Raw genomic sequence first — 13,579 nt, 5'->3', positions numbered from 1 at the left:
ACCCAGGCATGTACCAACTGGGAATCGAACTGCGATCCTTTGCTTCGCAGGCCTGCACTCAATCCACTGAGCTACACCAGCCAGGGCAGGGTTTTAGAATTCTTTAAGATCCACTTAAAGGCACCAAATTCTGAATATAGAGTCAGAGAAATGCATATTGAAGTACATAGAATAAACATATATGTTATCTAGCAAATAAGAATGGAAGGTCTTCAGAATTTGAACTAAAGTGAGCTGAGGCCAACTCTTACATCATAATTCTGTTCCTAAATTTGCCCTTCTGTAGACCACCAATCAGGCTCACTTTCCAGAAACATCAATCATGTTGAGTGACAACTCATATAATCAACTTGCCAGTCTTTAGTATAGCTATGTCATGTTTCTTGTTTGTTTTGTTTTTTAGCCTCATCTGAGGACATTTTTTTCATTGCTCTTTTAGAGAGAGGAATGGAGAGAGAACCATCGATGCAAGAGAGAAGCATTGATTGGTTGCCTCTAGTACATGCCCAGACCAGGAATCATACACACCCTGACCAGGGATGAAACCCGCAACCTAAACATGTTCCCAGACTGGGAATCAAACCTGCAAACTTTCAGTTGTAAAATGATGCTCAAACCAAGCCACACCAAACAGGGCCAGCTATGTCATGTTATCATATATTCCACTCATAACAAAATAAGGCAACAGTGATTAATAGGAAAACTTGAAGCTGGCCAGTGTATCACATAGTCATCTTCAGAAGCTAATATGCTGCATGGGGTATGGAAACTGTCACCTTTTTCAATCACATTCTGCACTCAGCACAAAAATCACATCCAAAATTTTACCATTCTGATGTCTCTAATGTACTTGTTCCCTCACTTGCCACCAGCAGCACCTACTTCAGTAATTTTAGAATTGATATCTCCTTGGCAACAGTTAGTTTGTACTAAAGGAACAACTTCCTTCTTGAAGATCTAGATTGTGTCAGCTTTATCTTCAGTTTTTCTCAGAACGTCTGCTTGTTCCTTATTAATGTTATACTACCAACACCCAGGTGAAAGTTAAGACAATGTAGAGCTACAAAAATACAAAACCAACCACCTCTCCACCACGCTATCTCAACTACATTTGAAATGCAATCAATCATCCTGGCCATAACAGTGTATATCTCCGTGAATACTCCATTGACACATGTTTCCACTCCACTCTTCCTCCTGCAGAAACTTTCTAAGAGTGGCTTTAATTTGCCCAACTTTAGGCCACTCTTTCAACTGTCAACCCCATGGCCTCACATGTTTCCTCATGTGTGTCATGCCTCCCTTCCTAATGCACAGCATCATCTTCCTAATTCAAAATGCAGACATACCTGGTACATATCATGTCATAATTCCTATTCTGACTACCACTATAAGCTCTATTTCCTCTATTTTTCTAAATTAGTCCCTTTATTATTCACATTTACAGTTACCTTCAGGAAAGAGTTGACCTCACCCAAAGAGAGGTCTGGCCCTTACCCTTGGCTATTGGGAGGTGATCTCTAGACCTCTGGAATGTCCCACCTCATAGAAGTGTCTTTGTTTGCCTGGTGGCTTTGGCCACCAAACAGTCTGACAGTGTGATTTTTAATAGGAGCTTTGGGCTAAACCAGATCAGTTATGACCTTTGGAGAAACTGGAGACTGTAAATATAAGCCCAACTTCTACAGAGACTAAAGGGCAGCCATGGAGGCAATATGTATCTGAGCCCTAAAACAAACTCTGGACAACAAAGGCTCAGGTGAGTTTCCTTAGTTGGCAAAGTGCTGTGTGCACTGTCACACATCACGGCCAGGAAAAGGTAATCCTGTCCATCGGTCAAGAAACCCCACATTTAGACACTTCCTGGATTCCATGTGTTCCTGGATTCCATGTGTTCCAAGGAACATTCCTAGGTATATATCTAGAAAAACTGAAAGCATAAAAGCCAAAAAGTGGAAACAACTGACAAGTCCATCAATAGATGAATGGGTAAAAAAATGTGGTAGATACATACAGTGGATTCTTATTTGGCCATACAAAGGAATGAAGAACTGAAACTTTCTAAAACATAAAAAAAAAAATTAAAAAAAATGACAAAAAGAAGCTAGACTCAAAAGACCACATATTTTATGATTCCATTTATATCAAATACCAAGAACAAACAAATCTATAGAGGTAGAAAACAGATTAATGGTTGCCTAGCCTGGGACTTAAGAGAAAGCATTTTTTAAAATTTTCTTATTGATTTTAGAGAAAGGAAGCGGGGGAGTGAGAAAGAGAAATATCAATGTGAGAGAGAAACATTGACCACTTGCCTCCTGTATGCTTCTCAGCTACTAGGGTTTGAACCTGTAGCCTAGGTATGTGCCCCGACTGGGAATCAAAACCAAAACCTCTTGGTGTATGGGATGACATTTCAATCAGCTGAGCCACCCAGCCAGGGCAGAAGTGGTCTTTATAAACTGATAAAGTGATGAAAATTTCCAAAGTTCACTTTGATATGGTTATGTAACTGTTAATAAACTACAAAACACTGAATTGTATGTTTAAGTTGACAAATTGTATGGTACATATCAATAAATTATCTCAATATAGGACTTCCGGCCAAGATGGAGGTGTAGGTGGAAATGCTGTGCCTTCTCGCACAACCAAGTTTAAAGACAACAAAGTTTTAACAATAAAAATGCAGCCAAAACACAGAAAATTGAACTGTACAAAAGTCTGACAACACTGAACCATTTAGCCAGACCAGTAAGAGGGGCGGAGTCAGCAGCGGAGCCAGGTCAGCCAGAAGGGGCTGGAAAGAAGTATTCCAAGTATTGAAAGGCAAGGACCTACATCCAAGATTGCTCTATCCAGCAAAGCTTTCATTTAGAATGGAAGGGCAGATAAAGTGAATCTCAGATAAGGTCAAATTCAAGGAGTTCATCATCACCAAGCCCTTATTATATGAAATGTTAAAGGGACTTATCTAAGAAAAAGAAGATAAAAAGCATGAACAGTGAAAGGACAGCAAACTCACAGTTATTGACAACTACACCTAAAACAAAAGCAGTCTAAGAGGACAGCTAGATCAGGAGTGGAACCATAGAAATGAAGAACACATGGAGGGTTAGCAACAGGGGAGTGGGAGGAGGAGAAGTGGGGAGAAGGTACAGAGAATAAGTAGCATAGATGATAGGTAGAAAATAGACAGGGGGGAGGGCAAGAATAGTATGGGAAATGTAGAATCTAAAGAATCCGTGACACATAGACATAAACAAAAGGGGGGAATGGTGGGGGAGGGGTGTGCAGGGTGGAGGGGAATGAAGGGGGAGAATAGGACAACTGTAATGGCATAATCAATAAAATATATTTTTAAAAATTATCTCAATATAGCTGTTTAAAAAAACAACCAAGAATATATTTGGAAAAACAAAGGAAAATTAACAAAATGCTGACACTTAATATGAACGAAAGGAAAATCAGATATATCAAAGGTACAAAGTAAGTAAACTAAGGCAGGCCTAAGCTATGATTTGGGCTAGAACTGATATAGGATGTAAAACTCTCTTTTCAAGTTAGACAGTCAACAGAAACACATCTTAAGGGACCCTTAAGATGAGGGCACCATAGGTGGAGAACAGTCTCGTAATGCCAGCACGGACAGGAAAGAAGATACATCCCACACTAAAAGAGACAATAATTCTGAAATAGGTGGTGGAGGGGGTTTTTTTTGTGAAAGGAAGACGATTCCTATGAAAAACTTGGAAATCTCAAGCCAGTAAAATATTGAAAACTAACAGTACATGTTAGACAATATTCAAGGAGATATAAATTTGGAGTCTCCATCAGAGAAAAGAAAGAACTTTATTCATGAAACTGGAGGAAAATGTTAAGGATTAAGAATACAGTGGAAAGGGCTTCCGGTCAAGACGGCAGTGTAGGTAAACATGCTACTCAAAACCTCCTACGACCACATCAAAATTACAGCTGAACTACAGGATAACCATCATTCAGAATTGCCTGAACTCTAGTTGTAAGTCCTATAACTACGGATATAAAGAACAAGCTACATCAAGAACAGTAGGAGACATGGAAACTCACCATGGGTTGGTTCCATACCCAGGTGTGGTGGTTAAAAATTGGAAGGCATATCTTAGCTGTAGAGGCCTCCTCTGAGGAGCCAGGGGTCCCAGGCATCCCTGGGTCCCCAGCCCAGGGTTCCAGTCCTGAGAAAAGAAGTCCCCATAATGTCTAGGTGTGAAATCCAGGGGAGAATGTCCCTAAGTGAAACAAAGGGCTCCTGGAATCCCAGGCAGCTTCTCTTAAAGGACTGACATGGACCTACCCGGACTCACTCCTTCTGAGTTCCAGCACTTGGGCTCAAAAGGCACCAGGGACATACAGGGCTGAACTAAATTGTCTGTCATCAGGGCAAGAGCTGAAGGGGTAGCTTTCTCCCCAAAGAAGTTATTGCAGAGGTCACTGTTCCTTTACTGAGCCCTCCCCCCACAGAGCTGGCAGACAGGCACCATCTCCGAGTCTTCATCAACCTGGCTAACAGTGATCACCTGTGATTCTAACAGAGCTCACCCCACCCAACTTGTGGGCCCACTCAAGCCCTTTCCCAGGGCTTTCTATACAAATGGCCAGTCTTGGCTCATACTGCCAACTTTCCTAAAATCTCTCCAATAAGCAGCATCTAGCCTCTGTGTACTATGTACCTCTTGCTAAGTGGCCCAAGGCCAGACACTAGTGACAGCTAGCCTTGGTTCACAGCTTGGCCTCTCCCAGATGCCTCCAAACCCAGCACAAGAAGCAGTCATCAGCAGATCGCGTTGTAGCTCCTGTCGGGTGGCCCTGGGTAGGGCACAGGTGGCAGCTGACATTGGCCTGTACCTCCCAGGAGACCCCAGAGTCAGCACACCTGGTGGATAATATCAGATCACACAAAGAACCAACCAACCATTTCCATGAGCAACACCCTCAAGGAATAAACTCAGCAAATACGGGGACCCCACTGAAGTGAGTTCTCCTCTGTAGGGCGGGACCCTGCACAGTGACTGTGGCCAATCCTTACAGCTGACTGACCTGGGGGTAAATCCCTCCCATTGATGTGCTGTAGGGAACCACTTCACATGGCGTGGAAATGTAGCTCAGCACTCACATGGGAAATCAGTGGGGAGTGAGCACACAGGACCATGCCTGTAGAGAGGTTCTCCTATGGAGAATCAGGCCTGCATTGTAACCTAAACTGACATGAGGCTTGCTAAAACTCTTTCACCCTGAATTGAGGCAGCAAGTGCTTACTGTAACGTCCTAAAGTCTGTGCTAAACCTCCCAAGTATGGAGTATAACCAGTTCAACCACTTTTCCCCCTGATCTACAACATCCTTCTCTTTGAAGTAATCAGCAACATTCTTTCCTTTGTTATCTGTAAAAGGCAATCACCTGCAGCAAACCTGTGCATAGTAAATGAGGACCATCCTCCATGTAATGTACCCACAAAAGCAATAACAGCCTGTCCAGGCAGGGGCCGGGGCCCTCTCATCCTCTCTCTCTCTCTCTGAGAGTGGCCATGCCGTCCCTGTTTCTCCACAGGACTTCTGTTGTCTATGTGTATTTGTTCATTAGCAACCACAACACACGGATCCTGCAGGCCAGGATCCGAATCGATGTGTCAACAATGATCAAGGCTCAGCTACAACAGCAGGCTGCACACAGCTCACGCAGGGGGTGCACCTGAAGCGCCCAGCTCACGTGACTGGGGAAGCTGCACCACTGGGCCCTATAGGACACTGACTACATAGGGCCACTCTACCAAGACTAGAAGACATAGCAGCTCTACCTAATACATAGAAACAAACATAGGGAGGCAGCCAAAATAAAAAGATAAAGAAACAGGTCCTAAAGGAAAGAACAACACTTCAGAAAAAGGACTAAACCAAATGGAGACAAGCAATCTACCAGATGCAGAGTTCCAAACACTAGTTATAAAGATGTCAGATAAACTAAGCAAGGTTCAGTTCCCAGAAAAGACAAAAAAGGGTTTATGTCCCTTTAAAGACCTAAAGAAAAGTTCTCCTGTGGGGAGGGATACGGAAGCACCGTTTATGTATCCTCAAATACACAACTCCCCAGCCTACTCTGACTAGAATATGACTTCTGCACTGACTCATAAGGAGAAGCAGATTTTGTCATCCCAAAAGATACCTTATGAGATATTGATTACTTTTAGTGATATTCAAAATACAGAACTCTTGAAAACTCAGGAAAAACCTCTGATGCCTTTAAGAATTTAGATGGAGACCCTGCTCCAGGAAGGGCTAGATCATCACAGACACACGTGGTTTACTGTGAGCGAAGTGTGACAGGGAGGAACCTAGCGAGGCCCTGTTGATCCACATCCTCGCTGGGGCCCAGCAAATGTTTATTTACCAAATACTGGCTTTTCCATCTCCACGTGAACTGACTTCCTCTGCGTGCAAGTCCCAAATCACAACCCTCTCTGCCTCCTTATCCTTACCTCAACGGCCTGATTTGTCTTTGGGCCCCATATTCTTACGGAGCCCCTGTATGTACATAAATAAGAAATTTGGTTATTTCCTCCTATTAACCTGTTTCATATCAATTTGATTGTTAGCCCAGCCAGAAGAACTTAGAAGGATACAAAGAAAATGATTTTCCTCCCCTACACCTGACTTGTTGGTTCTCGCCCACTCACCTGGACAAACTAGACGGTGGAGTTCATCCTCTGTTGTCCACGGTTCTCCCCCGAGTTCCAACTTGGAGAGGACATCTGATCTGCTGACTTGATACCCTGTTCATAGGAAATGAGGGAGGACTTGGTTGGGGTCTGTCAAGATAGGAGAACATTGTATTTAAGTGACTATAGACAGTTTGCACATGTCAGAGACTTTTCTCTCAGGAGAGGGCACATGTGACATCAGTTCCAGGCACAGAGCTCCTGAAGCCCTAATAACTTCCTAAGTGAACAGCATGATAGGAGCATCTTTCTTCACAGTCTAAATTCCAGTTCCTGACACAGAACTTCTAACTTTCCAGGAATCTCAGAAAAGAGAGTGAGAAGTGTCTTCTGTGTGCTAAGGAGATGACTGGGGCTGAGGGCCCCTGGATACCTTCAGGGTGGAGGCTGATTCAGAAAGGCAAAGGTATCAATAGAGGGCTAGAACCTTCGGCTCCAACCCTTCCCTTCATTGTGGAGAGGGAGGGGGGCTGAAGGTGGAATTAATCACACGTGTTCAAGGATTTAAGCAATCAAGCTTGTATAATGGACCGTCCATAAATCTCTCTAATCAATCAGGTGGGAAGAGCTTTCCGTTTGGTGACCCTGTGGACGTGCTGGGAGGGTGGTGCGCCTGGAGAGGGCCTGAAGGTCTGTACCTCTTACTCCACACTTTGCCCTAAGTATCTCTTCCATTTTGGCTGTTTAAGAGGTTTTTTTACTTTATAATAAACTAATAATCGTAGTAAGTGCCTTCCCAAGTTCTATAAGCCATTCTAGCAAATTATTAAACCTAAGTTGGGGCTGGGGGTTGTGGGAACAACCAACTTATAGCCAAGTCGGGCAGATTCATAGCCAACTTCCACAGAAGCGTGGGTACCCTGGATACCCAATACTTAAAACTAGCATCTGAAGTGAGGGTGGTCCTGTGGTACTGAACCCTTAAACCTGTGGAGTCTGATACACGCCCTCCTTGGGTTTGATCACTTTTTGATATTAACTCTGCATGGCATCAAAACTGAATTGAATTGAGCCGCAGGACACCCAGTTGGTACTTGGAAAGTTGGAGAACTGGTTGTTGGTGTAGAAAGACCCCACACATTTGGTGTCAGTTGTGTTGGTACAGCTGATAGTATATTAAATCCTTTTATCAGGAGGCACTAAATATCTGCAGATTTCAGTGCACCTGTTCAGAGCACTGCAATGACTCCCAAGTGTAAGCACCTGGGAAAGGAGAGACCACGGACTGGGTGCCCTATGAGTGACACCGGGAGCTGTCCTCACCCACTGACACCAGGTTGCTATAGTTCTCCAACATCACGTCCCTGTACAGGTCCTTCTGGTCGGGGTCCAGGAGCTGCCACTCCTCCCAAGTGAAGTCCATGGCCACATCCTCCAGCGTCAGCGACTCCTGCAACAACATGGTCCTGTTTAATAGTGTTTTATTTTACTGGTTCATAAATAATATAAAGGAAGTTGTTCAGCTCATACTAATGATGATCCTTCCTTCCTTTCTTTCAGCAAGAGGGGAAGGGAGGGAAAAAGAAAGGGAGAGAAATATTGCTTGGATGCCTCTTACATGCACCCCAACCAGGGACGTTTGCAAACTTGCAACCTAGGCATGTGCCCTGACTGGGAATTGAACCAACAACCTTTTGCTTTGCAGAACAACGCCCAACCCACTGGGCCACACCCATCAGGGCTTAACTAAGATTCTGACACCAATTCCAAAGTGGTTTTTTTACCCACCACCAAGCAATACTCCAACACCAGCTGGGTTTCCTACAATTCATCTCAGCTCTGACGCTCTCTACCTGGAGACCGCATCGGATTCCACAGGTTAAAGGCTCAATTCTGTAAGACGGGTCCCCTAACCCCCACTTCAGTGCAAGTACAGGTTGTCATCTGTGCTTCTGACTCCCCGGCTATCATTGAAGGTTCCAACACCCTCCTTGGGTTTGATTCATTTTCTAGAGCAACTGAGGAAAGACCGTTTACTTACTGTTTACCAGTTTATTATAAAAGGATAAGCTAAAGGATACAGATGCGCACCCAGATGGAAGAAAGGCACAGGGCAAGGTGTTTAGCAACCCAGAAGCTGTGCAACCCCTATACTCTCAGGTTTATGTGGAGGCTCCATCACGTGGCCACAACTGACCATTAACTCTGTTTCTAGTCCTTACCCCCTTTCTGGATAATGCAGTGCAGAGCTGAGAATTCCAAGTTTCTGATCATGGCTTGATCTTTCTGCTGACCAGCTCCAATCTGGGAACTCCCCCCAAAGTTACCTCATTAGAACAAAAATGAGAGCAGTGTCTACTGCTGTGACCCAGGAAATCTGAAGGAGTTTAGAAACCCTGTTAGGAACTGAGGTCAAAGACCAAATATTAGAACAAAAGATGCTCCTAGTATCTTATCACTTGGCAAATTTCAAGGATTTTTAGGAGCCCTGTTTCAGAAACTAGGGGCAGAGACCAATATACATATTTATTGTTATTTCACAAAAGGTTAACATATTAGACACATTAAAGAGATAATCAGGAAACTGGAATATACATTTTAAAAAATAACCCAAGCCCTGGTCTGGCAGTTCAGTTGGTTAGAGAGTTGTCCCATATACCAACGTTGCAGGTTCAATCTTCAGTTGAGGCACATACACGAATCAATCAATGAATTTGTAAATAAAGTAGAACAACAAATCTTTCTCTCAAGCCAATAAATTAATGAAAGGAAATAGAAATCAAAATAAAAAATACCCCCCTACATGAAGCAGCCCCCACAAAGAGACTGAAAATACAAAGGGGCATTTAATTAATACGGAGGATAAAGAAAGGTCTAATAAAGGCCTGTATGTGGTTTTTGGAAGAGATTATACAGAAACAGAGAAGCATACAAAGATCTCAAGAATGGGAAATTTTCAGAACTGATTAAACTTCCTATAACTAAGATTTAGTAAGTCAGCAAAGCTAGGCAGGAAATCTGCAGGTAGACACATCTGGCTGAAACTACATACAGCAGACCAGTTGCAAAAATCAGATTATGAAAACAACCAGAAAGAAAAGATGCATCACTGTCAAAAGAAAAACAAAATTTACTGAAACAAAGACAATAGAAGCCAGGAAAAAAATGATAAACATATTTGGTCTTTGTCCCTGGTTCCTGGCACAGTTCTAAAACTCTTGGACTCTCTGGTGATGACTGTCCTCTGCATGCTAATGAGTTGACTAGCAGCTAGGGGAACCTAGACGGTTTTAGGATGAGGGCTTCTCCAGAAAGATCCCCAACCTCGAGGGACTAGAGGTTGAGTTCAATCACCAATGGCCAGTGGTTTAATCAATCACATTTACATAATTAAACCCCCATTAAATTCCCTAAACAACAGGTCTGGAGAGCTTTCAGGCTGGTGAACACACCGAGGTGTTGGATGGGTGATGCTCCCGAGAGGACCTCTGCACACTCCCCCCATGCCTTGCCCTCTGCATCTCTTCCACGTGGCTAATCCCGAGTTTCAGCCTTTATAATAAACTAGATGTACATAAAGTGCTTTCCCGAGTTCTGTGAATCATTCCAGTAAATTGCCAAACTTGAGAAGGGAGTTGTGGGAACCCCCAAATTTAAAGCTGGTCATTAGAAGTAGAGGTGACAACCAGGGATTTTGACTGGCATGTAAAGTGAGGGTAGTTTTGTGGGACTGGGCTCCTACCCTGCGGGATCTGATGCTGCCTCCAGGTAGTTAATATTGGAATTGAGAATTATAGGACACCCAGCTGGTGTCCCGAGAGTTGCACAGTGGGTACGTGTGAGAAGAATACCTACATATTTGGTGTCAGAAGTGTTGTGAATAAAAAGAGCTCAGAAATGTGGAATATTTTCAATGTCCTGATCCTGTGGTCCTGTAGTCTGGGCCCAAAGTCACCAGAAAATGAATTGAGATCTGCTTGTCAACTGGATGGCCAAACAGCAGAAAACTATGGGATAGTCTATCCCCATGTCATTGCAGAAATTACTACATAGAAAAGAGAACAGAATTGGTAGGGGCTGCAAGTTCTTAACCCTGCTGATCTAATCACATCTGATCTGAGTTACTTCATGTGAGATGCAGATCCATTTGGAAAAACAAAAACTTAAGTTCGAATACCTTTTTCCTGTTTAAAGTTCTAACCATAAAACAGAAGAATCTATGAAAGCAATAGAGAGAGGAGAATATGAATGAAGTATGTTCATGTCACAAGCCAAAAATAATCACAGAAAATAAGCAACAAGTTTTGTGACAGGAAAAATTAAAACATCTGAGTTGAAAAGAGCATGGGCAAAGCTGTAAGAAAACTGACAAGCTAGAAAAATATCTTTAATAAACAAAAGGATCAACATATAGTGGATATAAACAACTCTTAATCATCAGTAAAAGAATTGTTTCACAAGAAACAATTTCACAAGAGAAAAAATTCAACTGATCGAAAAATATACAAGGATTTCAACCTCACCCATGCTGAGAAAAATGGAAAATAAGGCTAAAGAATATCCGGCCATACCCTGGCTGGTGTGGCTCAGTGGAATGAGCAGTGGCCTACGAATTGAAAGGTCACCTGTTCAATTCCCAGTCAGGGCACATGCCTGGACTGCAGGCCAGGTCCCCAGTTTGGGGCATGTAAGAGGCAACCAATCTATGTTTCTCTTGCATATTGATGTTTCTCTCCCTCTCTTTCTCCCTCCCTCCCCCTCTCTCTAAGAATAAATACAATCTTTAAAAAGAAAAAAAAAGAATATTAGGCCATCCAGATGACTGAAAGTTGTGCAATTTTGTAATGGCCTCTTATTAAGTATGGCAAAGACTGAAGGCATGCATGACCCCACATATCACTTAATATGTAGCCAGCACTCATTTAGATGCTTCACATAGTGTGACTCTTTTTTTTTAGTATGACTGTGGACAACTGGAATTTTATATAGTTAACATACACCAATCAACTGCAGTCATTATTCCTTTAGATGCTTAAATTATACCACCATAGGCAAACGGGTTATATTATTTGAGGTATGAGTCCATTGATACACACATGTTGTAACACATGTGTTGATGTAGTCGGATATGTACATAAATCCACATACATTTGTAAATTAGCACATACATATATATATGAGTATATATTTATGTATTGAGATGGCTACATTTAGCTGATTAAAAAAATATATTAGCCCTGGCTGGTGTGGTTCAGTGGACTGAGTGCCAGCCTATGAACCAAAGGGTTGCCAGTCTAATTTTGGCAGTTTATATATATATATAAGTACACACACATTTAGTGACAGCAAGACACACTAGCAAACATCTGTTAAAGCAGTTTGAGGGGACGACAAGGAAGGATGCTATGAAAGGGGAAGTCACTTTTTATGCCCATGTGCACTCACTCCATCATTAACATTTTTTCTTTAAAATGGAAATGGAAATAAAAGTAAAGAAAGGAGTGCAGAATTGGGTTTGAAAATGGGGAAGGATTCTGTGTTTTATAAGATGATGTGAAGTGATAAAGCAAACACCCTAGAACCCAATTATCCAAGCTCTTATCAGACAAAATTTCTTACAGCTATCCAAGGCCAAACCCGAACTTTCATGTCAGTTCAGCTACCTGTTGATGGAAGACCATTTGAAAGCCCTACAATCCTCCCATTTTCCTAGGCCATTTAGGTTTTATTTCAGAATAAATCCAAAGAGACTCAATGCTGAGTGAGACCTTTAAGTGACTTGCATTGGCTCCCTAATAAAACTGTCTTCACTGAGTTTGTGTGGTTTCTTCCCACATGGATCTCTGAGGAACCCCAAAATAAACAGCAGTACAAAATCTGCTTCTGCCTTTACTAGAAGTTCAAAACACTGTCCATCCCATTGCCTCTAAGAAGAACATAACAGCCCTGGCTGGTGTAGCTCAGTGGGTTGAGTGCCAGCCTGTGAGCCAAAGAGTCACTGGTTCGATTCCCAGTCAGGGCACATGCCTGGGTTGCGGACCAGTTCCCAGCAAGGGACACAAGAGAGGCAACCATACATTGATATTTCTCTCCCTCTCTCCTTCCTTCCCTCTAAAGATAAATATATAAAATATTTAAAAAAACAAAAGAACATAACATTTTTCCTGAGACTTACATGTCACGAAACATTGACACCCCCTGAGGAACCATCTGCAGTCTCCTCACCGCATATGATACATATCCTGTAATATCACAATTCTCTTGCTGTGTTGGCTGCCACAGACACTAGATACAAGTTGACAGCTAATGTAATTACAGAATCCTTCAGTTACACAATACATTCTAATGTTAGTTATTAACTCAGAATCATATGAATACTATATTCTTTGCCATGATGTTAGAGTTAGATTCAATGTTTATTTCACTCTTTATAGTGAGCTAATTTTTACAGGTCTCTACAAATCTATTAGGAAATAGAAAAGAGAATAAACCTAAAGTCACCTGAGCCTGGGTCATTTTCTTCTGTTTTAGGAAATGGCCCAGAACTGGTACACTCTTATCTTTGTCTTCTTTGATACGCCCTAAATTTCTGGTTAGAAATCTCACTATCCGTTCAACTGTGTTCCCAGAAGGGGCAATATGTAAGTCCTGGAACCTCTTCTCTCTTCATTCTTTTATTTCTTGCCAAAACCTGTGGAATGAAGAGCAAAATTACTTTCAGGGTTACATCCCCCTTGCTGTGTGCTGACCTTAACACATAGTTCCAAGTACTCCCATCTCTTTATTTGGTTCCCTAGAGATCCTACCTCAGGTAATAAAACATAAGGCCCTCTAAATATAAAAGTACCTTGAGCCCTGGCTACTATAGGCCAGGGTGATCCGCGAAGACCC

At 42.4% G+C, this 13,579-nt stretch overlaps 1 protein-coding gene across 1 annotated transcript in view; it reads right to left on the bottom strand.

Moving 5' to 3' along the window:
* Window positions 1-10,867, bottom strand: part of LOC118999838 (zinc finger protein 432-like) — a 40,642-nt gene extending 29,775 nt beyond the window's left edge. The window contains exons 1-3 of the mRNA XM_037064588.1: window positions 10,141-10,867; window positions 8,012-8,138; window positions 6,707-6,802 (exon numbers count right to left, since the gene is read on the bottom strand). Coding sequence (XP_036920483.1) covers window positions 6,707-6,802; window positions 8,012-8,138; window positions 10,141-10,209 — 292 coding nt within the window. The 5' untranslated portion in view covers window positions 10,210-10,867. The remainder of the gene's footprint in view (window positions 1-6,706; window positions 6,803-8,011; window positions 8,139-10,140) is intronic.
* Window positions 10,868-13,579: the final 2,712 nt, after the last annotated feature.

Source organism: Sturnira hondurensis, unplaced genomic scaffold (assembly GCF_014824575.4).
Source record: "Sturnira hondurensis isolate 20B ecotype Veracruz unplaced genomic scaffold, ASM1482457v3 Scaffold0015508, whole genome shotgun sequence".
In the NCBI taxonomy this organism is placed as follows: Eukaryota; Metazoa; Chordata; class Mammalia; order Chiroptera; family Phyllostomidae; genus Sturnira; species Sturnira hondurensis.
The sequence above is the reverse complement of the archived record's forward strand: the minus strand, read 5'-3'. Positions and strand labels throughout refer to the sequence as shown.